Source organism: Lithobates pipiens, unplaced genomic scaffold (genome assembly GCF_037356315.1).
Source record: "Lithobates pipiens isolate NorthernLeopardFrog02 unplaced genomic scaffold, aLitPip1_a1.2 Scaffold_18, whole genome shotgun sequence".
Lineage (NCBI taxonomy): Eukaryota > Metazoa > Chordata > Amphibia > Anura > Ranidae > Lithobates > Lithobates pipiens.
The window spans coordinates 116,804,175-116,830,378 of NW_027507758.1; the positions used below are offsets into that span (position 1 = coordinate 116,804,175).

Here is a 26,204-nt window from a genome sequence, read left to right on the forward strand (position 1 = left end):
AACTCTACTGCCTCTGGAGTGGGCAAGTATTGCCATATTGACCCCCCTCCTCCAGAGATGCAATGCCTGCAAACCTGCTCTGTTCCACATGCACATTCTAATGGCTCAAGCCACTGGACAGCCACTTATTAATTCCTGTGCATGTGTGCTGGAGTTACGTGTCTTTATATTCTCTATCTTAGGGCCCTTTCACACTGATCAGTTTTTCTTACATTTTTGCTTTAACAAAATGAGGAAGAAAAATGCATGACCAATAAATCTTATGCAGCTCCTCACACTAGTCAGTTGTGAGAAGAGGGAGGAGGAGGAGGAAGAGGAAGAGGAAGAGGAAGAGGAAGAAGAGGAAGAGGAAGAAGGCTCTACCCACAGAAATCCGCTAGGAAGAAAACCATCTGGCCTTCAGGAAGAAGCTCGAGACCCATCTCTTCTGAAGACCCAGATAGACACTGGTGCCAAAAGAGCCTTGAGGCGATTTAGTTCCCATATGTAGCGATATACAAGTTACTCATTCATTCAAAGCAGCCTTACAGATGCCAGCAATGAGCCATGGATGTACATAATAAACTGCTTTAGGGTTGGTTCAAACCAGATGGAGTCCAGTGTGTTTTTAATGTGTAGGAACATGCTACATTTTTTCTGAATGAAATGCATCTGGAACTCGTTAAAATGCATAAAAAAAAAGTTACCAAAATGCACCAGAACGCACAGGTCTTCAATTACTATATAAATCCTGCATTATTATAAAGATGAAGGAATAAAAATAAAATAAAAAGGGGGGGGGGGGAGGTACTGGAACGCATCAAAAACGCACATGCAGAAAAGCAGCATGCGGAACACAAAAGCAGTGGTGTGAATCTCCCCCTTCAGGCACAAAAAACAACAAATGCTAAATATTTTACTGTAAAAATTACTCTAGTATGGTGTGCACAAAAACAAACAGTTCTAGAAAACTACATTTTATGCACTTGGGGAGATTAACAAAAAAAAAAAAAAAAAGATGCTTTTACCCATTTGCATGTTCTTACATTAGCTGTCGCTAACATGTTTTCTGGATCTATCAAGGTCCGCAGGAGTCCCATCAATTGAACAGCTCCTCCAAGCTCTGGGTCCGTATCACAAATCATTTGCTCAATTACAACGTTAATTAAAAGAATGTCCTGTGGCGCGGCAAAACAAAGAAAATGGATGAGAAATTACACATTAAATACACATTGCTGCAATAGGTGCACAATACTATTTGATGTACAAAATCCTAAAATGCAAATGAAAAAACATGTAAATCCTAGGTGGGGGAAAAAAACATGTTTGTTAAATATTGTACTATTGGAAATTATATTTCCCCAGCTGTTTCTGCCCAGAAGTAAGCTTTACTAAAACCTTAGGCGGTCACGGGTATTTTTGGCCAACCAGGAGGCACAGACACAGCAGAGTCCACTGCCAGCAGCCTGTCAAAACCAATGACAGGCTGAAATATGCTGTGTCTGGGCGATGTTCTGAGTGACGGCCAGGTACAGGGATGCTCTGAATGCAGACAGAGTTCAGCGGAAAACAAAGTACCACTCAGAAGAGTGCCCATGTGCCATATATGTCAGCATTACCTGCCTTCCAGACAGACAGCAACCAACTTCTTTTAATGGATTTTGCAACAAATTTCTGGAGGGAAGGGTGACAGATTACTCTCTAAACTGTCATTAAGGCTGGGTTCACACTGCTGTGGGGGGAGATCCGGATGTGATTTGCACCGCAAATCACATCCGATCTCCGTAGCGATGCGAGTTCAGCCATACAGATAGTATGGCTGAACTCGCATCGCTCCCGCAGCAAACTCGCATGGGACCCTTTTTTTGGTCCGCAACAGAATCGGATCGCATGGGGGGTTCACACCATGCGATCCGATTCCTGTGCGAGTCGGCAGATCGCACTACGATATGCGGACAGATCTGGGGGTGTCATTAACATATCATTGACACTCCCAGCAGTCCGCATAGGGCAGTGTGAACTGCCGGCGGGAGTCATGCGATGCGGGAAAACGCCGCGGATTCGCGGCGTTCCCGCATCGCAGCGGTGTGAACCCAGCCTTAAATAGTGAAAACATTCCAGGCACGCATGTATGACCAAATAACCACTAAATATGTTATACAGTGTAAAGGCTTACGTTTACCTGTACAGGAATGTCAGTGTGTGTGTGTGGACATGTGCTAACATCCAAGTCCATCAGCAATAAATCAAATTACAGCATACAAATTACAGTAGTACTTTTACTGTGCTAACCATAGACAAAAGTTTGGATTGGAACCTTTTGACCTTCCTGGGCCACATTGAAAAAAAGAAATAAAAATAATGGACCGCACATAAAATACATTAATAGGGTTAGCTAATGAGCAGGTCCTCCTGTGGCTCTTAGAAGGTAGGTGCGTTCACCAGCTCCATTTGCTATGACGACAGGTTGCTGGCAGACGCTCCTATTCGCAGCTCTCTACGCAGCGGTAAACAAAGTACATCCAACAGAGATCACTGCAGGTAATCGCTGGCTGTGTAGAGAGCTGCAAATAGGTGAGGCTGTCAGCAAACTGTCATTATAGTGAAGAGGCGGAAGGCAAATTAAATCGAGGGGGGTTGCGCGAGGCTGGGGAGTTTTCACACATCCAGTTTTATACAACCTTAACCGATGGGTGGATCTTATACAATTTCACAGACTTTGTATTGTACAGAGATTTCAATCTAAAACTAGTAGTTTGTAGAACACTTGCGACTAACTTTAGACAAAGTAAAAGTCAAAAAATGGAATTGCAATCTGCTCCAATCGTTGTACTTACATCGTCACTCTGCTGGGCTTCTTGCATTACAAACTCCCGAACCATGGAAGGGCTAAATTCTACCAGATAAGAAAATATATCTGTAGCAGCCGCTCTAACCTGTAAATCGTCCATACCCTAAAAAGAACAGCAAACATTACTATGGCTGGAGGTTATATGATACAACTAGGGTTAAAGTCTGCAACTTCATAACAAAAATGAAAAACCAGAAGCTTTAAAAATTACACCTAACCTGCTCAGGAACATTTTTAGATGAGCTTAAAGCGGGGATCCTTAAACTACGGTCCTCCAGCTGTTGCGAAACTACACATCCCATGAGGCATTGTAAAAAACTGACATTTACAGACATGACTAGGCATGATGGGAATTGTAGTTCCTGAACAACTGGAGGGTCATAGTTTGAAGACCCCTGGCTTAAAGGATGTGTACATTTTGAAATGGTTACAGGTTCTGAAACAGTTAATCTTCAGAGAAAATCTCTTTAAATCACAACTCTTCCCCCTTGTATGGGAAGAGGTTAAAGCTAGCCATACACACAGATTTCTCTTGTTCAGACCATAGACTGAATGAGAGAAATCTATCACATCCATGCTAAAGGTGAAGGAAGCTCTCCTGCCAGCCTTTGTATTCTGACAGCAAGCACCCAAACAGTAACCGCATCTGATGCAGTCACTATTGGGTCTAAGATTTTCCACCAGCTGCTTGAAAAACCAACTTGTTGAGCCAGGTTGGTGCCGTCATTGGCACCCAAGGCTCAAATTGTTTTTGAACTGGCTGAAATTTAAGAAAGTGGCAGCCTTTAGAGATTCTTTCAGCCTACCAAGAAGGCCTCCTCCTAGTCTTCCACTGAGACCAATTTCAAGAGGGGCCATCTTCAAACATGAGCGACGCATCTACATAGAGTAAGGTCTTTCAAAAAGAAATTAAGCAGAATTAATGGTAATGCAATTTAAAGAGGAGGGCCAGTTTAAAAAAAAAAAAAAAAGTCAGCAGCTGCAAACACTGCAGCTGCTGACTTAATAAAATCACTTACCTGTCCAGGGCGCCCGCGATGTCGGCCGCCCGAGGCCGAGCCGTCCCTCGGCTCTCGGGTCCCGGCGCCGCCATTCCCTGTAAGGGAAACAGGCAGCGGAGCCTTACGGCTTCACTGCCCGTTTCCTACTGCGCATGCGCGAGTCCCGGAACTATTGCGCATGCGCGAGTCCCGCAGCGCTTTCTGAATGGGACGCGCTGTGTTCAGGAACACACAGTTCCCAGAACACAGCGCGACTCATTACCCAGAAGACGCCGCGACGAAGACAGAAGATCTCCGCGGAGGAGGAAGAGGAAGATTAGGATAAAGTGCCTAGCAACAGGCATTTCTGGTAAGTAAAAAAAAAAAAAAAAAAAATTCTCATTTTATTTTTTTTAGATTTTTTTGTCATTTTTAACATTTTTTGGTTTTCAGGGTGGCCCCCCACTTTAATCAAATTTATTACAATTTGAACTCTACTTACTGCTTCATTCTTCAGACCACTGCTTAAAAAGGAGTACAGCCAAAGCTCGCTTAGCTCTACTTCTGTGGATCACAGGAGTGCAGTCAGTTCTGCACTCCTGTGCCCTGCTTTCAACAGACAGCAGGCAAAAGCCCATTGTCAGCTGACGTCACAGAGCCGGTCAGGCTCTGGCAAGATGGCAACAAAGTCGGGATCTGCCCACATGCCTGAACCAGCACATGGCTCAGCCTCTCAGCCACTCCCACCCCCTCCACAGCCCAGTCCAGGCAGAACACACAGCGATGACTGACAGCCACCAGCTCTCTGCTCAGGGATATGTGAGAACCGAGTGATCAGCAGTGTTTAAACGCTCGGTTCTCAGTGTGTGAGGCGGCGGGGAACCAAAGCTGCATCCAGCTAGGTAAGTAGGATTCAAAAATAAAAAGCAATCCCATACTTCTCTTTTAAGCACAGTTAACATTCCCAAGTGTTTCCTATAGCAAAGCAAATTTATTGTTCATGTCCACCAAAATGACCAACAAGGAAGCATGCAAAAAATGAACGGGGTCATGGCAAACACCCAATTGTACCCTCAGGTATCTCTTGAGTGGCAGCGCGTATTTCTGTGGGCTTTTAACGGCTGTGGGAACAGGTATGGACAAGCAGTGTCAACCACCTGCACAAGTGTGACCCTAACCTAAGACCAGAGTATCAAAACAAACATTGTTGGAAGTCTTACCATGACAATTTCTAAAGCAGGAAGTATTCCTAGGTTGGCCAATGTTTTGAAGAAAGCATCTCTATTTTGAGGCTGCAATGTCTGTGAAAACGCACAGAACTCCTTGAAGAAATTGACCTTTGGAAGGAAAAGAGGACTGTAAATATAAGAGAACCAATCTTGCAACTACAGTAACACAAACTGTACATCACTACGACCTTTATAGTGCAAGACATGCCCTAGTCAAAGCCTTTTATCTTACCAACTCACGCCGTTTGTCATCGTCGGTGGCTTCATCGGTCAACTGTGCAAAGACTTCTGACAAAAACTTTTCATCTTCCTGTTTAAAATACATAATGCAGTCATTAGATTGGCAAGGATTACACATAGGGAGGTCAGTAGACCAAAAGGTAAAAAGGAGTGCACTTCCAAAACGCACTTTCTATAAAAATTACAAACCAGAAGGATTTCTATATTATGTAACCTGCACAAAAAATACACACGTTTCCATACTTGGGCTGGAATATCTTCCAGAACTGGCGTATAACTCAAAGTAATCCCATTTTAAGAGAGCTTGTCAAAGTTCTGCAAATTTATTTTCTATTGTTGCCTTCTGGAATTAGAGTATATGCAGCATCACTTTCAATGAGGTTGTCGGCTTCCTTCCAGCCTGATAGTGTAGGGTGAAAGAACGCAGCCACTTATTACAATTTTTTTTTTGAACCAAAAATATGTAGAAGGATATATATTGGCCTAAACTGATGAAGAAATTTGTTTTTTTTGCGGATATAGCAAAAAGTAAAAATAGTTTTTTTTTTTCTTCAAAATTGTCGTTTTGTTTATAGCGTAAAAACTAAAAACTGCAGAGGTAATCAAATACCACCAAAAGAAAACTATTTGTGGGAAAAAAAAAAAAAAAAGAAGGATGCAAATTTTGTTTGGATACAGCGAACGACCGTGCAATTGTCATTTAAAGTAATGCAGTGCCAAATTGTAAAAAGTGCTCTGGTCAGGAAGGGGGTAAAATCTTCCGGGGCTGAAGCAGTTAAGCAATCAGAGAGGGGGTGGGGCCGAACGGCAGCTCCATGTCTGAATGGACATACAGAGCTGCAGCTCGGCAGCCCCCATAGCAAGGCAAGGAGCCAGAAGCAACAAAGAGGGACCCGAGAAGAGGAGGATCCTGACTACCCTCGTGCAAAACCCTCCGGTACTTCTACCGACTCACCCGTGTGATCAACGAGCCTGGGAAGGAATCCGCCGCTGCCAGACATTGATCATAGATTTCTGGTGACCAAGATGGTCCCCAGTTATCTTTATGACCCTCGAAGGCCCGTGCGAGACGTTATGAGGCAAGGCCGGCAGAAGTAAACAATGCCAGGGAACACGGCTGGAAAGGCCAAGACAGTTTTTTTGATCTTGGTCTTTCCAGCCTAAAGGAGAGATATGGGGTCTTATTGACCCCACATCTCTCCAAAAAGGAAGACCTGTCACACATTATTTCTATTACAAGGAATGTTTACATTCCTTGTAACAGGAATAAAAGTGATCAAAAAAAATAATTAATGAGAAAGAGTAAAAATAAAGTGCCCTCGTCCCCACGCACAGAAACAAATGCATTCCCCAGTCACGTCCAGATATGTAAAACGGTGTTCAAATCACACAGGCAAGGCAAGACCGCGCGCTCAGCGGGGAATCTCCCCATTAAGCAGGCGGATGACAGGTCCATAGACGCTCCGCTGATGCAGAGCAGATACGGCCACAGCCTGCTCTATGGGCGGTCAGATGTAAACAGAATGCCTTGTCCATTTACATCTGACAGTCATCCAATTCACCAGATGGATCGAGAATGGATCCCCCATCCATCTGTCTGTAGCAGATAGGATCAGATGAAATGTCCTTGGACATCTGTCGCTCCAAAGCGGGCAATGGATGGTCAGAACGGGTCCGCTTGAAAAACTGACCCCAATTGTCCGACAGTATGAAAGGGGCCTAATGCCCCGTACACTCGATCGGAATTCTCGTCGGAAAAAGCTCTGATGGTTTTCCCGATGGAATTCTGCTCAAACTGTCTTGCCTACACACAGTCACACCAAATTCCGACCGTCGCGGTGATGTACAACACATACGACGGGACTAGAAAAAAGGAAGTTCAATACCTAGTAGCCAATAACTTCGATCTCGTAGTTGAATCTGAGCATACGTGAGTTTTTGCACATCGGAACTGCATACACACGATCGGAATTAAGTTTTTCCATTGGGAAAATTGAGAACATGCTATCAAATTTTTGGTGGCGGGAATTCGGCCAGCTAAATTCTGATGGAGCCTACACACAGTCGCATTTTCCGATAAAAAGCTTTCATCTGTCTTTTGCTGGCCGAAATTCTGCGAGTGAACTGTGCCCGAGTTTGATTCTCTCCACTCCCTTCCTGGTTTGCAATAGTGGTGCATCGAAATAAAAATTCTGGACCAAAACTGAAAGGAAAATTCTGGATGCACTTGCCTGAAATGGCCAGTTTAAAAAAAAATAATATATATATATGTGTATGTGTATGTGTATGTGTATGATACACATATACACACACACACACACAGCAGTTTTCGAAGTACTTTTGCAAAAAAAAAAAACAAACACACACAATACAAGGCTCTGTTCACATCTAGGCATGTCTGGGCATTCTTTTGCTCTAAGCCTCAGCTCCAAAAAATGCCAAACAAGACAAACCCCATTAAATTCAATGGCCTCTGTTCACATCTGAGCGTTCTGTCATCTAAAGCAAAACACCCATTGCGCAAAAAAGTACAAGAGATTTTTTTTTTTGGCAGATTACAGGAGTTTTTCATTCTTTTACATTGGTGACCTTTTGACCGGTACAAAATTGCGGTAAAATCGCGCTACTTTCTGCCTGAAAACAATATGCTCAGGTGTGAACGGTGCCTGGTTGGTTGCACTGTTAAAAATCCTGTTTGCCGTATTTTTAGTGCATATTTGGTCAGAAAAAAAAAAAGAAAAAAAAAAAAGCACTGACCTATTGAAATGCATTAAAAAAAACGGTAAAGCGCAGTCAAATCCTGCACTTTTTGCTGCTGTTATCAGCACAGGTTTAATGGATGCTCTGCTTCAGTATGTCACAATACATGTTGGCATTCATGGTTCCCTCAATGAACTGCAGCTCCCCAGTGCCAGCAGCACTCATGCAGCCCCAGACCATGACACTCCCACCACCATCTGAACATATATGTTGATCTTGGTCTCATCAGTCCAAAGGACAAGGCTTTCATGTGAATCATCTTTAGAAGAGGCATCCTTCTGGGATGACAGCCATGCAGACCAATTTGGTGCAGTGTATAGTCTGAGCACTGACAGGCTGACCCAACTTCTGCAGCAATGCTGGCAGCACTCATACATCTATTTCCCAAGACAACCTCTGGATATGATGCCGAGCACGTCCACTCCACTACTTTTGGTAGACCCTGGTGAAGCCTGTTCTGAGTGGAACCTGTCCTGTTAAACCGCTGTATGGTCTTGGCCACCATGCTGCAGCTCAGTTTCAGGGTCTTGGTAATCTTATAGCCTAGGCCAGTAATGGCGAACCTTGGAACTACATTTCCCATGATGCTCAGGCACTCTGCAGTGTAGTGGAGCATCATGGGAAATGTAGTTTCAAAACATCTGGGGTGCCAAGGTTCGCCATCACTGGCCTAGGCCATCTTTATGTAGAGTGATAATTATTTTTTTCAGACCTTCGTCAATGAGGTGCCATGTTGAACTTCCAGTGACCAGTAAGAGTGAGAGCAATAACAAAATTTAACACACCTGCTCCCCATTCACACCTGAGACCTTTTAACAGTAACAGAGTCACATGACACCGGGGAGAAAAAATGGCTAATTGGGCCCAATTTGGACATTTTCACATAGGGGTGTATTCACTTTTGTTGCCAGCGGTTTAGACATTAATGGCTGTGTGTTCAATTATTTTGAGGGGACAGCAAATTTACACTGTTAGAAATTTAGTCAAGTGTGAACAAGCCCTAACACTTAAACGCTCCTATAGCATTAGTATGGGTGTCAATGAGCTTTAGTATTTGCATTAGATAGGCGTTTTACAAGCATTAATGAATTAAAAACGCTCCCCAAATGCCCTATGGGCAGTTTTGAAGCATTTGAAAAGCGTTAAAACTGCGCCACAAACACCTATTTTATTACAGTAAATTAACTAAACTTAACGCCTCACAACTGCCAGAGCAATTGGAAGGCGTTACCCTAGACTTGAATGGGAGGCGTTGAAAGACTTTAAAGTGGTTGTAAACTCTCCCCCACAACTTTGTCCCATGTAAACAGCATAAAAATCCCTAATGAACACTGTTTGTAGATATCTCCTTACTTGCTTAGTATTGTTGTAATCCTTTTTGTTCTTTAGAATGACATCACTGAGCATGCCCAGATCTCCCCTGACTTACGCCACACTCTCTATGTGCCTGTCTGTTATCAGGACTTCCTACGGCACGCAAGACTGAACTCCCAGGAGGCTGCAGAGTCAGAGCGTCCTTCTACACACCATGCGACATGCCATGCAGTGCAAACTTCGCCATTACTGCAGTCTTATCAGCTGAAGCTGATAAGACTGACAAAGGCAAACATTACACATTGGCACAAGTAAATACTATGAAATTAAACAAGTCAGCTATGAACAGGGAAGCAGGGTTGCCATAGAAACATTGGATTGAGAAGGAGGCTTGGTTAACAGTACAGAAAGTGCTCAATGGAAAGGAGGAAATACACTCTACTGTGGACTCAGAAAACAATACTTAAGATGACGCCGTCTTACTCCTGGAAACACATTTTTTTAAAGTTTCTTTAAACAGTAAGTAATATGCGATTTGGGCTGGATTACAGTGGCTATAGTCTGATAATTAATTATAAAGGACTGAAAAGAAGCAGAGTGAGAGAGTTTACTTCCTCTTTAAACGCCTCCTGACTCAACGCGAGGCTTCAATTTTGAAGCGACGCTAACGCTTAGTGTGAACAGCACTACATGCTGTCTATTGTGCACAGGCATTTAGAGGCCTTTTTAAACTCCTCTCAAACGCCTGCTCCTAATGCCAGTGTGAACTCAGCCTTATACAAGCTGTACACTCACTACTTTACATTGTAGCAAAGTGTCATTTCTTCAGTGTTGTCACATGAAAAGATATAATAAAATATTTTACAAAAATTGGAGGGGTGTACTCACTTTTGTGAGATACTGTATATTAGAGCTGTGCACGATTCTGGGAAAAAGGAGAATCAATTTTTTTTGTTTGGAATAAAGATTCTCTTGCGGCGTAACATCTAGTCTTTAAATGGTAAAACTGCCCTCATTTACAGACAAAGTTAACTCCTTTGATCTAAAGAACATTTATAGTTAGCTCAGCCAATGAGGGATGTTGTGAAACTTGGCAGACTGTCTGTTTTTTTTTTTTTTTTTGACAGCTGTCCGCTTGAGTGGAGAACTCTGCAGAGAATCGGAATATGCTGTTAAGATCGCAAGGGGGAAAGAATTGCAATCTCGATTCATAACTAATTGTGCAGCTCTACTGTACATACATTTTCAGAAGCCAATCAGGCCCGGTCCAGCACTGAGCTGTGAGCGGTGGCTTCAGTAACTCTATGGGTGACCCAGGCATTTCCCATCTGGCTGTCTCTTCCACACACCATCCACCGCTGGAGACCGGACCAGATTGGCTAAAGAAAAGGTATGTATAGCAATTTTTGCTTTGCAGGGTTAGATTAGTCTTAAAATGTGGCTGCCAGTAGATTTAGATCACTTTCACATGGGCGGCTATCCTGCCGCTGTTAAAATCATGTTTTATTTTGAAATTCCAAGACTCCAGGCACAGCGATCACTTGCAGTTGTACATTGCGATTATGTGGTTTTACATGCAGCTGCGTTTAGCTGCGGTGGAACATTCTTGCCATTTCTGATGCGCTTCCTGTTTTTCTCTCCTTGTTGCTGCTGCTATCCATAGGTGAAATAGTATACTGCGATTACCTGCAGTTATGTACAGATAGCTGCGATAAATCAGTCCTGGACGCAGTCAAATGTATTTTTTCTAACTGCACAAAACCCCATGTAAGAAAACTGTCGTTAAGCGCAGTGTGTGAATGAGGTCATAGGAAAGCTTGTGTAAGTTTAGGTGCGGTAAAAAAAAAAAAAAAAAATAATGTATCCGCAGCTAAAAGCTGAATTCTATCAACCCGTGTGAAAGGGGCCTTTGAGATAGCTAGTTTTAGGTTGAATTTTTTATTTAACTACTTCCTGTTGCCCTTGGCCTTCTCCGAGAATCATGGCAATTGGGGAATAGTCAGAGGTAAGGATGAGCTCAGGCGTGTTCGCATACTCCACGTGCAGAGCCCGCCAGGAAGTCGGCACAGAGCTGCGCTAATCACAGGCAGTGAGACATTGCACCGATGCACGGCTGCAGAGATCGGGCAATGTCTCACTGCCTGCGATTAGTGCAGCGCCGACTTACTGGCGGGCTCTGCATGTGGAGTATGCAAACACGCCTGAGCTCATCCTTAGTCAGAGGGAGCCAGAGCATACGGCTCCACCTCTCCATGTGTGTGGTGCAGACATTGCATTGAAAACTCCTCACTCCTAATTACCAAAAGAGGCTTATGCCCCCTAACAAGGAGCAGGATCATCTACTTTTCTCAGTTGGGAAGAGTGGCACCTGTGTTATGTCTGTGTGACTCGGTTAAAGCGGGAGTCCACCGGGACTCCGCGTTTTTTATTTTTTATTTTTAAAAAGCCAGCAGCTACAAATACTGCAGCTGCTGACTTTTAAAATGGTGACAGTTACCTGTCCAGCGCGCCCGCGATGTCGGCACCCGAAGCCGATCTGTAAATCGTATCTCGGGTGCTGCCGCCGCCATCTTGGGTATGGGAATCAGGAAATGGAGCCTTTCGGCTTCATTTCCCGGTTCCCTACTGCGCATGCGCGAGCCGCGCTGCGCAATAAGGACGGTCCCCGCTGCCTCTGGGATCTGTGTGTTTTCCCAGCAGGCAGCGGGGCACTTGCGGGAAGGGGCAGGCACTTGCGGAAAGGGGCGTAATATACGCCCCTTTCCGCAGAGAGCTATCCCGGAAGTGGGTACAGATACCTGTACTGTACAGGTATCTGCACCCCCCCTCCCCCCTGAAAGGTGCCAATTGTGGCGCCAGAGGGGGGGAGGGTTCCGATGAGCGGAGGTCCACTTTAGGGTGGACCTCCGCTTTAATTCCCACTACTTGTCATATCCATAGTTATTTTTTTTGTACTGTATCGGGGTGTTTAAAGGGATAAAATATAATGGAAATGTTTTGCAGATATCTACCAAACATGCTTTTTTTTTTATCATCACTTTGCCTTGTCATCCATCTTAAAGCCAGGGAGTCAGCTCACCAGCCAGGCAAATGGTATTTTCTGAAGACAGCAACATCCATAATTCTCTAATGGCAAATCTACTTTCAAATGCTATGTGCTCATTATGCACCTTATGTCAGAATTTGCTTCCACTTCATTCTAAAGATAAGGAGATACCACTCTTCACATAATCTCCAGGGCCAACACCCTCCTTTTTAGCTTCTCAACATGGCAAGCCAGTGTTTAGGAACAAGAACAAAATGTATTTTTCCAAATCCAGCTTTGACATGTAAAGAAGATAGAATGGTCCCACGGGTCCACGTTTTTGAGTTATTACATCAAACACATATATAACTAGTTGAGTCACAGTAACCACATAAATATGCTATAGCAAAAGGGTATGTTTATCCGAAACTACAGGGAGGTTGTGTTACGTGATCAGTTCAGAGCTGAAACTGGAATTACGTTTTAAAGCCATGGTATTAGTCATCACAAACACTTCTCATTTTCTTTTATCAGCAGAATAAAGGGCTAAGGGAAAAAAAAAAAAAAAAAAAAAAAAAATCCTAAAAAGGAGTCCTTATATAGATCCAACAATCGAGGACATGTGAAAAGAGATCTGTGGGATGCGTCTACTTACCTGCAACATGCTGACAATCTCCACTTTGTTGAAGAAAATGAAAGACGTGAGCGTAGACAGAAAATTGTCTTCAAATACAGATGGCGTGGGCAAGATAACATCTTGAATGTACTGTACCCTGTACGTTTGGTGGATCTTTTGCCTAAGTTCAGAGTCTGTTATGGGGATTACTTCTTTAAACTTTGCAGTTTTAGTCAAAAACTCTCGATGTCTTTTTGGCTGAGCCAAGGCTGGGTCGTACTCCAGGCACCCCACAACATCCATTATACACTCGTCCGAAAACATCACCTCAAACAGAGTCGCTTTGTTGAGAAATAATATTCCCCGAATAATCTCATATAAATGGTGCAATCCTTCTGTGTTATCCAAGTTTTCACAGGTTTGGAAAAGTTGCAACAGCTTTTTGATGTAGCCCTCGTTCTCCAAGGCTAAGGCTAACTTTTCCCTACGGATAGGCGATGACAGGACTGAGGTAACAAGGTCAGCAATCTCTTCAAGTTTACCGAGTTCACAATCAGGAAGATCAATCAAGCTGCTAGTTTCAGGCATCTCCTCAAAGCGTTCCTCTTCGGACTCATCAATGGGGTCTTGTGTGACTTCCACAGAAGGGTCTTTCCCTTGAACCTGGAAATCAAAGTCAAAGACTAGTCAAGTCATACAGGTGTATACAAAATCCAGAGCTTTGTCTTCATATGAACTGGAAAATATACTAATGCAAGGAATAATATTTACCTGTGAGCCAGTTAAGAAAGAATGCTGCCAAAATTGTGCATTGGTTGGTAATGGCTGTTAACCCTTTAGCTGCCAGAGTAAGATACCCAACATGTAAAACCTTAAATTTGTGTGCACCGGTAAAATGGTGACAAACTTCAGTACCCTAGATTTTCCATAGGCAATGCTTTAAAAAGCTCCCTATGGGTCATCAATTTAGGGTTACAAGGAGGGTCTGGTGCTAGAAATATTTCTCTCACAGCAAAATGCAACATGCGCATTACTTGCTTATGACGCAAGTTTAATTCTTTTCACTATTTGTCCCCCTACGTGATTAAGAAAAAGGGGGGGGGGGGGAAAAAAAAAGTCCCCATATATGATGATTTATTGGCGATGAGTTCTCTTTAAAGGAGACATCCAGAGTTTAAAGCCTAGTGCACACGATCAGATTGTTGGCCAACAGAACGTCAGACTTTTGTCAAAAGGGCGTGTGCCTGGATCTTGTCTTGCACACTAAACAGCACACAATTGTCGGCCAACACACACACACACACAAACACACACACAAACGTAGTGACATACTACATGGAATTTCAGCTCTTGAGCACCACCCTTTAGGCTAATGTCGTGTTTTGTGAGCATTGATTCCAAGCATGTGCGTTTGGACTTGTGTACAGACGATACAAAAATCTAAGACAAAATTTTACTCAAAACTTTACTAGCCTGCCATCCAACATTTTTTGGCTGAAAGATGAACAAAAATTGTCTGAAGGAGCATACGAACGTTCGGATTTTAGGTCAACAGTCCGGTATCACACAATCCCCTGCCAACAATCGGATTGTGTGTACAAGGCTTAAAAGACAATGCCTATCGCATTACAATACATTCTTTCCTGGCTATGCTGGCAAGGGACACAGAGGCAGACCCAGAAGTTACGCCAAAGATGTTGCTTTCCAGGTCAGCAACAAGGAGGGGAGGAGGAGGGAAGGAGATCAGACGAGGGTCCGCTCTGCTTCCTCCTACCTACCCGGCAGCACCCTCTATGGTCGGTCCTGGGCCTGTAGATGGGCAAGCAGAGCCGGGGATACATGGCGGGGGGGGGGGGCTGGGGTTCCATGTGGAAGCAATGGGGCAGCTTCCACCTGACAGGCAGGAGTCTGCTTGTCAGATTTACACACAATCCTGGTGGCTGCAGCCACTGGGAATCTCCCGCTGTCAGGTTTGTACGATGGGTTAAACAAACAATCTTTTTGAGATCTACCAATATGTAGTATAAGAGCTTACATGTCTAGCTACTGAGTGGATTGTTCAAGCAGGGCTTTTACTGAATAGTTCTTGAAAATTAGAAAGGAGACTGAATAGAGATTGCATTTTCTGATTGGAAAGTCTATAATGAGCTTTAATGCCTAATAAATTTAATTAAATAGTTTTAGCATGGTCTGGATTTCTGGTTTTTGAACCTCCGACATGAAAATTAGCTTCTAGAAATAATTAATTGTTTTAATAAAATGTAAAACCTGAATTATTCTGTGATAAATGACAGCAGTACAACAATAGTTATTTCAGGTTCACAAATGGAATCAGCAGAGGCAAAGCAATGTTTAGTAAACACTGTGCTCTCAGCTAATTGCTGTCACTGACTGATCAATGCCAGGGAGTCAGCACCATTCAGCTTGTACATGGTGGTGCTATAGCAACGAGGCACGCAAAACAAAGTACATCGGAATGTGAGCATTGCTGTGTGTGTAAACCACAGAAGACTGAACTGCCAGGCTACTGCATGGCTAGACTTTTTCTTCATTCCAAATTACTGTATATAGTGAATAATCAGGAAAGGGGAAAAAAAAAATTACCTGGCATATCTTTTCCCAGATTTCATCACAACCAGCCTTTTCTTGAAAGCTGAGAGCCAAATCATAATTTTCTGCTTCAGACCAAACAATCAGCGTATCCTGAGAAGAAACAATTACATCAATCATTTTAAAATATGAAAAGGGTGCATATTCTTTTATTTCAACCAATAAAAGTTTTATCATGTGCGTTTTGGAAACATAGCCCAAGACATTCAAAATGATGGTGTGTATAGCTCTTCACTTGGTTCACATGATTACCATATGTAAATACACATTAACCTTTTCACTGCCAGAGCCGGTTTTGCATTTTTTCCCCACGCGTTTAAAAAAAAAAAAAAAAAAACTAACTACTTTAGGCCTGAACATTACATATTTTCCAAAAGCAGACACTCCAGGGAATAGTAGTAGTTCCATTTTTTTTAGGTCACTTGATATTACTGAAAAGGTTTATAAAATGTAAAATGTCAGAAAAAAACCCCCAAAAAAAAAATAAAATAAAAAAAACACTAAATTGAATTTTAGGGCAAACAAAATGCAATTAACTACTGAAATGTTTTGCAAAATATAAAAAAAATAAAAAAGGGGATTGCAGCAATTAAAAAGATAACCAACATGTCAAACCTTAAATTGCGCAGTGAAAAGGCAAACCTCAGTACCCTAAGTTTTCTATAGGCGACGCTTCAAAAGACCCCTATAGGTCATCAGAATTATTGCTCTCGAAACCATGTATACAATGGACTGAATCCCCACGGATGTTACAGATCTTTGAATGAAGTTAATAACGTATGGATCTCTCAATATCATTTAATAAAATATGAAAACGGAATAGGGGAGGAAGGGGGGACCACCCTACAGGGACACAGTAGTGATCCCCATGCGGGGTGTCCAGGTGGGGTGATCCTCCCAGCTCACCTCCCAGAGAGCAACTTCCAACACATAGCTGGGTGTTAGCACTGAGCTTCAGTGACGAGCTCGTACCACAGCATGAAAACACTAGGCTTCATGACCTCTAGAAGTTGACAAACATGCGGTAGATCATTGATGTCCCTCATAGGTCATCACTCTTATGCCCAGGTAAATGGAATTATAGCAGACGAGTAATGGTATCTGTTTATATGTTTCTTTGCTTATTTGTCTTTTTTTTCTGTTTGTTCAACTGAACTATATATGTTTCACGAGCAATAAGACAAGCATCTATGTTCAAACTCTGTTTATAATGAAAATCTTCAATAAAAATTTATTGAGAAAAAAAAGAATTATTGCTCTCATTCTGGCGCGTGTGGCGATATGCAACATTTGTATCACAATCAGCGTTTGACGCTTGGGCTTCTAGACTTGTGCGTTTACGTTCATATGTCTGTATATGTGGGGGTTGGAGCCTCAAATTTTTGGGAGCGGGATTCTGTGTGCTTGCGTTACATTTTTTTTCCCTCATATAGGGGACAAAAAGTGATGATTTTCAGGTGACAGATTCTCTTCAATAAGACATGCAGGGTCTTAAAGAGGAAGTAAACCCCTTCAAACCACTTTGACCTACAGGTAAGCCTAGATTAAGGCTTACCTGTAGGTCCAAGCAATATCTCCTAAACCTATATGGTTTAGGAGATATTTGCCCGAAAATGGGCACCGCTGTCTACGGCGCATGCGCCGTAGACAGCGGCGCGCAGGCGCACTAAATGCGGCAAGTCCAAGAATGGATTTGCCTAATTTGTCGACTCCCGTGCGCATGCGCGGGAGTGACGTCATCGCGGCTTCGCCGCTGTCATTGGTCGGAGCTGCGAGACGCCACCAGCAAGATGGATGCGGCGGACTACAGGGATCAGCGGCGACTTCGCTGGCTCCTGTGTCAGGTAAGTGACACATAATGAGCTACTATGCGATGCATAGTAGTCCATTATGCTTTACCTTTGCAGGGAAAAAAAGAGGAAGTAAACCCATCAGGGTTTACTTCCTCTTTAATAAGACTGCAGGTCTCCTCTGGGTTCCACTGAATGTACTGCAATGCAGATCGCATCGTAATACATCCCTTCTTGACTATGCTAGCCGGAGACACAGAGGCTGTCCCACAAGTGACGTCATAAACGTAGCCTTCCGGGGTCACTGCAAGAAGGGAAAGAGCTCTTCTCCCTCCCCTCTAATCGCCGGCACACGCAATGTTAGATCCCGGGCCAGCAGAGCTTGGAATACATGAAGAGGGATGGTGTGTGGAGGCAATTGGACATCACATATGGACCTGGCAATGAAAGGGTTAAAGGTCTACTTAAGTAGGCTTTCAAAACTATCTACAGATTTATGCATTCCCCATCTTAGACAGACCCTGTCACTAAACAAAAAAAAAAAAAACTGCAGGTTAAATCAGAGAATGTAAAAGGATAAGTTCATATATATATATATATATATATATATATATATATATATATATATATATATATATATATATATATATATATATATATATATATATATATATATATATATATATTTTTTTTTTTTTTTTTTTTTTTTTTAATAATAGAACTTATAAGTAGGTAAAAAAAAAAAAAAGTGTGCATTTACTATTTTTTTTTTGTACAAGCCTGGAAAGCATTGCACTAGTCAGATCACTGATGCCATGCAGGTCTCCTACAGACTGGGTGTAAGCGGTTTGTCTGTACTTTATACTACAAGCAAAGGATGCTGGTACTCGTAGTTCATTCATCATGAGAATTCTGAATTAATGATGTGGCCATGTGGGAAGAACCCTGCTCTTTTCTAAAAGGGACAGCAAAGGTGAAATGATCCTTTAAATGCTTACTTGAAGTGTTTCTCTTTTTGTTTTGTTTTTATTCTCTTGAAAGTGCCTTTGGATTTTGGAAATCAGACTACTCCAGAAAAGCCAATTCCCTAGCACAGGCACCTTCCTCCTTGCACATCATAGCCCTCATCACATGAACAGGTCCTAGCGCTGGCTTCAGTGTGGAGCAAGGACAGCCAACAGATGCCCTAAAGTAAGTCTATGGGTGACAACATCGCAGTACACTGAAGCCGGTGCAGCAGAGATCAGGTGACTGGACCCGAGTGACTTCAGAACAGCGGCTTTACCTACATTTATCATACATATGAATGCTTTTGCCCTTACCTGCTGCTTCTGATATGCAGTATTCGGATTTATCTTGGATTCTAAAAGCAACGAACCTGAAAAAGATACAAACCATCAATTTAATGGCATTAAAAATGTTACGAAACATTGATGATTAAAAAGCATCTAAAAAACATTTTTTCTTTGTTTTGGATAATGCAATGAAGGATTAGAACCCGGTTCTCAGAGGTTCCCTTAAAAAAATTATTTAACTTTCTATTAAAATTGGACCTCAGGTCATGTAGGGAAGAAAAAAAAAACGAATTTGGCACCTTTTGGGCGGGAAAGAAGAACGAGTACCTGGTTTTGACAGGTACCTACTGCCACTTACCGCTCAGTTCGCAACTGCAAACTCAGCCAGAAGTCTGGAGCCGTCCTTCCCCAGCAGCTGGCCCATTCACAGAGCTCAGCGCGCTTCGTGCATGTGAAGTAGGAAACCAACTATGAAGCCGCAAGTCTTCACTGCCAGTGTACCTTAGTGGAGATGGGCTCTGCCTGACGCCCCTAATGGCGGATTGAAAAATCTGCTCGGGTGAGGTCATCGCTGAACAATTAACAATTGTCCCAGTATTAAAAATCAGCAGCTGGGTCTCAGGGGGGTTTGTACCGGCACAGTTTGATCCCCTTCGGGGTGTCGGGGGAGCTTCCCAGAGCAAGGGTTTCCAGGAGTCGCGGACTCCATGGGGTAACACCCGGGGGGGCCTCGGTCTTGCCATTCCCAGCATATCTCAGGGGGCATTCCTGGTGTGCCACGGAGTACACCATTGCATGGCCTACAAATGGCTCCATGTTTTATGTATAATCTTGACACTATGCAACTCGCCTCTTTGCATTGACTGTTTTTAATACTGTGTTTTTTTCATTGTATTTGATTATAATTATAATAAAAACTTTGAAAGTAATTTCTGAAGGAGCTTGGAGCTCCTCTAAGGAGATTAGAATCCATATATATCAATATAATGGAAAGTGAGACATTTTAGACATTATTTGCATCAATCAAACATCTAGAAAGATAACTTGGTCATAATTGCCAAGTGGGTATCTAGTTTTGACAGGTACCTGCTCCAAGTCCCGAAAATCGGATGAAAAATACCTCTTAACGTGACCGTAGCGTTAATCGGATCCTTGGTGCAGAGCTTTTGAGAGCCAATTACGACAGTTCATTCGATATTATCTGATCGGACAAACACGAAAAATGATCTCGTACAATACCAGATTGGCCGATTTTTGTTTAATCGGTACAGTTGTCCGAAAATACAATAGAAATATAAAACACATGACATCACTTCCGATTTTTTATTCTGTCTTACGAGAATTTTCATAACTTTAGTAAACTCTTCAGGTTCGATATACGGTTTTATTCTCTAGGGCCTCTGCTAAAAAGGTAGATATATACATATATAATGTTAAGGGATCCAAAGTAATTTTCTAGCAAAAAAAAATGACACACATATACACACACATACGCGAGAAGTGTTGTTAAGTGGTTAAAGTGCAAGTAAACTTTCACCTATAGGTAGTGTAAATATTTCCTAAACAGGCACCATTTAGGAAATATTTACTGTACATATAGCCAGCGACATGACTGGCACATGCGCTCTGTAGGAACCGCCACCCGTGCCATTCCTTCAGAGCTCTGTGCTGCAACCAGCGGCATGTGCAGAAGTGACATCATTGCAGCTCCAGCCAGTCAGAGTCCACGAACCTGGAAGCAAGACGAGAGCACCTGCAGTTCTGACATCTTGGCACTGGAGAGCTTTGTTTTAAGGTAAGCTTAACATAATGTGCTAGTAGGAGATGCATACTAGCACATGATATCACCTTGCAGGGTAAGAGAGAGAAAAAAAAAGTCCAGTGGTTTATAACCGCTTTAAAGTGGTTGTAAACCCTTACAACCAACTTTGACCTACAGGTAAGCCTAGATTAAGGCTTACCTGTAGGTCCAAGAAATATCTTCTAAACCTACACGGTTTAGGAGATATTTACCCGAAGACAGACACACTTGTCTATGGCGCATGCGCCGTAGACATCGGTGCGCAGATCGCGGCGATATGCCTCTCGTGTCGGCTCCCGTGCGCATGCGCGAGAGTGTCGTTATCGCGGCTCCGGCGAATCACAGCGCCGGAGCAGCGAGACCCGGAAGTCGCTCCGGGATACATGGCAGCGGCGAAGAGGAAGACGGAGGACCGCTTCGGGGGCTTGGTTCTCAGGTAAGTTATTCATAATGAGCTAGTATGCTAAGCATACTAGCTCATTATGCCTTTGCCTTACAGGGTGTGTTTTTTTTAGCCTTTACTTCCTCTTTAAGCAGACTAGCAGCCAATAGATGTAGAAGACAGAATTTGCAGTCCCACTGCATTCCTGGGATGTATTTGCCGGCTGTTTTTTTGTTTTGTTTTTTGCATTTCAGGAACATCTGTGCACGTGTCAGCATAGGTGGGCATTGTATTACATCTGGATTTTAAAATACACGCAGATATTTTAATCATAAGCCTATATGACAAAACCTGTTGAAAGCCTAGCTGATAATCAGACAAATTAACTTGGGTCATTTTTTCATATAAGCAGAAATTATAGGTATTTATCAGGGTGAATTTGATTGGAATGAAGTCAATATAAATCGCAATTTAAATCACTGGTAAAAGGGCTCCATTTAAATCAGAATTTTTTAAGAGCAACTGTCATCTCTGTCTCACAGAGGCTCCTCCTCTGACCCGCTGTTGGCTCACCGACAGTCCTACTCACTTTAATGGGACGGCTGGTGATGCACCAGTGACACAATAAGGTGAGGGACGTGGTGCCAGCAGGTGAGTGGATGCCCGCCAACAGGTGCTGCCATGATGGATCTGAAAATGACAGGTGCTCTTTAAATGTAAGGATTTATTCTTGCTGGTAATGAGAATCTTTAAAATTTGCAAACAAACTTAATGTTTCCCATTTAGAATAATAAAACTGTCAGGTTAGTAAAACAGCAAAATTAGAACCTATTCAATCATACAGTTTGTAGTGTACATAGATTTGCAAAACAATGGGATAAAGGAATATTCCTGAACTTTGTTTTATCTCATTTTTATTTTTTATGAAATCATTGATTTTTACCCACCCTGGTACTTATGGAGTATAATATATATATATCACACACCCATACACACAGACTTTTACAACAGTACCTGCCTTAATGAGCTTACAATCTAAGGCCCCTGTATGACATGCTTACACACATACTAGGGCTAAATCAGACAAGAGCCAATTGACTTCCCAGCATGTTTACTGATGACGTACAGATCTTTGAAACTGTAAAAAAAAAGGTAGCTGTTTCTGTGATTTATATATTTAATCACCCAATCAATCAATCAAAAAATGCCAGTTCTGTGATTACATTTGTTTTGTACTGTAAAGAGGAGAAATCATCAGCCATATAAGAAGAATGTAGTGATATTAAGCTTAAAAAAAAGCTGGAACGCTATGAAGTAAGTGCCTATTAATAGCACCTCTGAGCTGATGTTTTATAATACACGCTTACGTCGCAGCGTTCACTTTCCCAAGAAACAAATGAACGATTCACTACTCATTAAATCAATAGGGGGAACTGATGTCAGCTGAAGGTTTGTAAAACACAACTTAAAGCGGACCTCCGCACATCAATAAGACTTAGAAACACTTGGGAAGTTTCTCTATAGGGCCCCATTCACACCTAGAGATTTCAAATGCATTTTTTTTCCATGATACGCATACAGCAGCCTATTCCTTTTTATGGGCTGTCCTATGCGCACTACTGGAGGTTTTTGCGCGCGGGGGGGGGGGGGATGCACATTTAGGTTACACTTAATTATTGGCACTGCAAGCGCAATGCATGTTTTTGTGCGTGTTCAAGGAAAATATCCAGATGTGAACGAAGCCTACAGTGGACCTGAATGCAAAGAGATTTGCCATGTTATAGGGTTCCATCTAGAAAGCGTTTTGCACATATTTCTCAAATAAGACTAAAAGCTGCGCAAATCGCCGTAGCTATACGTCAGCTCTTTAAAGAGGGACTGTACTGCGGAAAAAAAATATTAAAAGCCAGCAGCTACAAATACTACAGCTGCTGACTTTTAATAAATGGACACTCACCTGTCCCGGGGTCCAGCGATGCCGGCAGCCGAGGCCGATCGATCGCTCGGCTCTCGGCTGCTGCCGTCACCATTCTAGGTGAGGGAATCAGGAAGTGAAGCGAATCGGCTTCACTTTCCGGTTCCCTACTGCGCATGTCCGAGTCGCGCAGCGCAATAGGAATTGTCCGCGCTGTCTCTCAGACCCGTGTGTGTCCCAGCAGACAGCGCGGCAAGACAGGAAATGGCGTAGACTCCCACGGGAGTCTATGCCGGGAAGTGGGTGTAAATACCTGTCTTTGACAGGTATCTGCACCCCCCTCCCCCCTGAAAGGTGCCAATTGTGACACCGGAGGGGGGGAGGGTTCCGATCAGCGGAAGTTCCACTTTAGGGTGGAACGCCGCTTTAAGACACTATAGCAGGCGCACGCCTGCAGCGTGTTCCCAGGGCCGATGCACGTGCCCGGCAGGTACCTGCGATCACTTCCGACAGAACGAAAATGGGGATCTGTGTGTGTAAACGCACAAATCCCAGTTCTGAGTAGAGACAGATCGTATGTAGGAACAATGATTTGTCTCCTCCCTCAGGCAGTCACATCCCCACCACAGGCTACATCCCTCCACAGTTAAAAACACAGTTAATCCATTGATCGCCCCTAGTGTTAACCCCTTCCCTGCCAGTGACATTTATACAGTTAATCAGTGGCTAATTTTCTTTTTTTTTTAGCTCCGATCCCGGTATAAAATATCACCTGTCCCAAAAAAAAAAAAAAGTGTCAAAAGTGTTCGCACAATGGTGCAGTCCAGATCACCGCTATTACTAGTAAAAAAATAAAATGCCATAAATCTATCCCCCCCATTTTGTAGATGCTATAACTTTTGTGCAAACCAATCAATATACGCTTATTCTGATTTTTACCAAAAATATGTAGAATACATCGGCCTAAACTGATGAAGAAATTTGTTCTTTTTTTATTTTTTGGATATTTAGTGTTTTTTTTTTCAAAACATTTTTTGTTTGTAGCGCAAAAAAAAAAAAAAAAAAAAAAACGCAGAGATAATCAACTATTACCAAAAGAAAGCTCTATTTGTGGGGGGGAAAAAAAGGACATCAATTTAGTTTGGATACAATGTTGCATGACCGCGCAATTGTCAGTTAAAGCAACGCAGTGCCTTATCGCAAAAAATGGCCTGGCCGGGAAGGGGGCAAATGCAATTGTAATGCCTTCTATGGGTTCAGATGCCGATCTTCCCTGCAGTCTTTAAAGAGGATGGGTTTACTTCCTCTGTCTCCCTGTCAAGGTAAAGGATAACGGAATACTATGCATCTCATAGTAGCCCATTATGTCACTTACCTGACACAGGAGCCAGCGATGCACTGCGGTCCCCTGTAGTACGGAATATCCGTCTTCTTCCAGGTATCGCTGCTCCGGCCACTCACAGCGCCGGAGAAGAAATGACGTCACTCCCGCGCATGCGCACGGGAGTCGCCACTAACGGCATATCGCCGTTAGCGGCATGCTCAGTGCGCTGTAGACAGCGGGGCTGTCTTTTTGTAAATATCTCCTAAATCATGTAGGTTTAGGAGATATTTCTTGGACCTACAGGTAAGCCTTAATCTAGGTTTACCTGTAGGTCAAAGTGGTTTGTAAGGGTTTACAACCACTTTAAAAAGAGTTTTTTTTTTTTTTTTTTTTAAGCAACAAACATTTTATACTTACTCTGTGTAATGGTTTTGCAGAGTGGCCCTGATTTTCCTCTTCTCGGGTCCCCAACCGGCACTTCAGGCTCCTCCTGCCTTCAGAGTGCCCCTATAGCAAGCTGCAAAATATTGTATAGAATTTTCCTACAGCAAGGTAAAGAAACCTTCTGCCTTTAGAACCACTCACTTCCTTCCCAGGACTACATGTCCCATGAAGCATTGCTCTTTACACATTCACATTACTGAGCTGTATTTCCTGATATGTAAACAAATAATGCATTCTGTGTACAGGCCAACTAATCAGCTGGCCGATTAACCGATTATGAAAATAGTCAACTATTTTCATAATCGATTCGTTATTTCGGCTCTAGAATGATCATTTGTTTTTTTTGCATGCTAGTCTAATATTGAAAACCAACAGGTTGCTAAAGTTGCGAAAATTCTCGTACGACAGAATACAACTTTGTAGGTGATGTAATGTGTTGTATTGTATTCTTTTGTTTCTGAAAATGTGTGGTCTTCGTCTTATGTTTTAGTTTGGACAAATACATTAAACATAAATTATGCGTTTTGGTATCGTATGAGAAACATTTTTGCGTTTGTTCGGATAATTTTACACCAACTGTCCTGATGAGCTCTAGAAAGCCATGTACTAACAATCTGGTTATGGTACCATCACTCCAAAAGCTGTATTTTTCGTCAGATTTCCTCAACATGTGTAGGCATTACACAACTCAAATTTTGACCAAATTTTTGCTGAATTGCCTGAAAATTGAGCCGTGGTTATCCTTATCAGCACCACTCAGCTTGGTGGTAATCTGGAAGCTATGGAACAAGTTTACTTCAAACATTTATACAAATTTAAGGTCTCATGCACACTGGATGTTATAACAACGTTATAAAAACAGCAAGGGGGGGGGGGGGGGGCGCACCCACTTCCGGGCATAGACTCCCATGGGAGTCTATGCCTCTTCCTGTCCAACTGCACTGTCTGCTGGGACACACACGGGTCTAAGAGACAGCAGGGTCTATTAGAATACACAGCGCGACTCGTGCAGTAGGGAACCGGGAAGTGAAGCCGCAAGGCTTCATTTCCTGATTCCCATAGTGAAGATGGTGCTCCCCAGGGGCATTATCTCAAACTTACCATTAGGCACCGTGACAGTTCCCAAGTTATCTATAGGCAGGATGTAACGTGGAAAAGAGACTTCTAAAGCTATACAGCTACATTTGCATGGGAGTTCATGTGTTCGGACACTGCTGGAATCAGCTAAGCGCTGGCTGTAGACACAGCAGCAGTCTCTGCTATGGTTGCAGACAAACATGGCTGAATAGCTGCGGCCCAAAACTCTGCAGACAGGTCAACCCTAGACGGAGACTGTCAGTGTCCAGCGTTGTTACTTACATGTAACTGCTCAGATGAGATGCTTCAAAATTGCGCCCCCACATGTGGAATGGCGACAAACTTTTACCCTTAATCTCTGGACCACCCACTGAAGAGATGGCTATCTCTTATGGCAGCAGCTACTGCCATTACCAAGATATCCATCTCTAAAGTGCCGATGTACCTATACACAGTGGGTGGTCCGGAAGTGGTTAATGATGCACCCGGCTGCGTCATTCATTCACAGAGTTCTGTGAATGGTAGAACTACAACTACTAAAGGCTTTGCTGCTGTCTACTTGTAGTTCTCAA

General features: G+C 42.9%; 1 protein-coding gene across 4 annotated transcripts in view; it reads right to left on the reverse strand.

Moving 5' to 3' along the window:
• Positions 1 to 26,204, reverse strand: part of PPP4R3B (protein phosphatase 4 regulatory subunit 3B) — a 61,319-nt gene that overhangs the window by 29,096 nt on the left and 6,019 nt on the right. For 2 of the 4 annotated variants that reach the window (XM_077486041.1, XM_077486040.1), the window contains exons 2-8: positions 18,717 to 18,772; positions 15,599 to 15,697; positions 13,034 to 13,657; positions 5,272 to 5,349; positions 5,031 to 5,147; positions 2,817 to 2,933; positions 1,026 to 1,157 (exon numbers count right to left, since the gene is read on the reverse strand). In XM_077486041.1, coding sequence (XP_077342167.1) covers positions 1,026 to 1,157; positions 2,817 to 2,933; positions 5,031 to 5,147; positions 5,272 to 5,349; positions 13,034 to 13,657; positions 15,599 to 15,697; positions 18,717 to 18,772 — 1,223 coding nt within the window. Of the gene's footprint in view, positions 1 to 1,007; positions 1,158 to 2,816; positions 2,934 to 5,030; positions 5,148 to 5,271; positions 5,350 to 13,033; positions 13,658 to 15,598; positions 15,698 to 18,716; positions 18,773 to 26,204 lie in introns of all 4 variants that reach the window. The other 2 variants (XM_077486039.1, XM_077486038.1) reach the window with 1 other exon arrangement.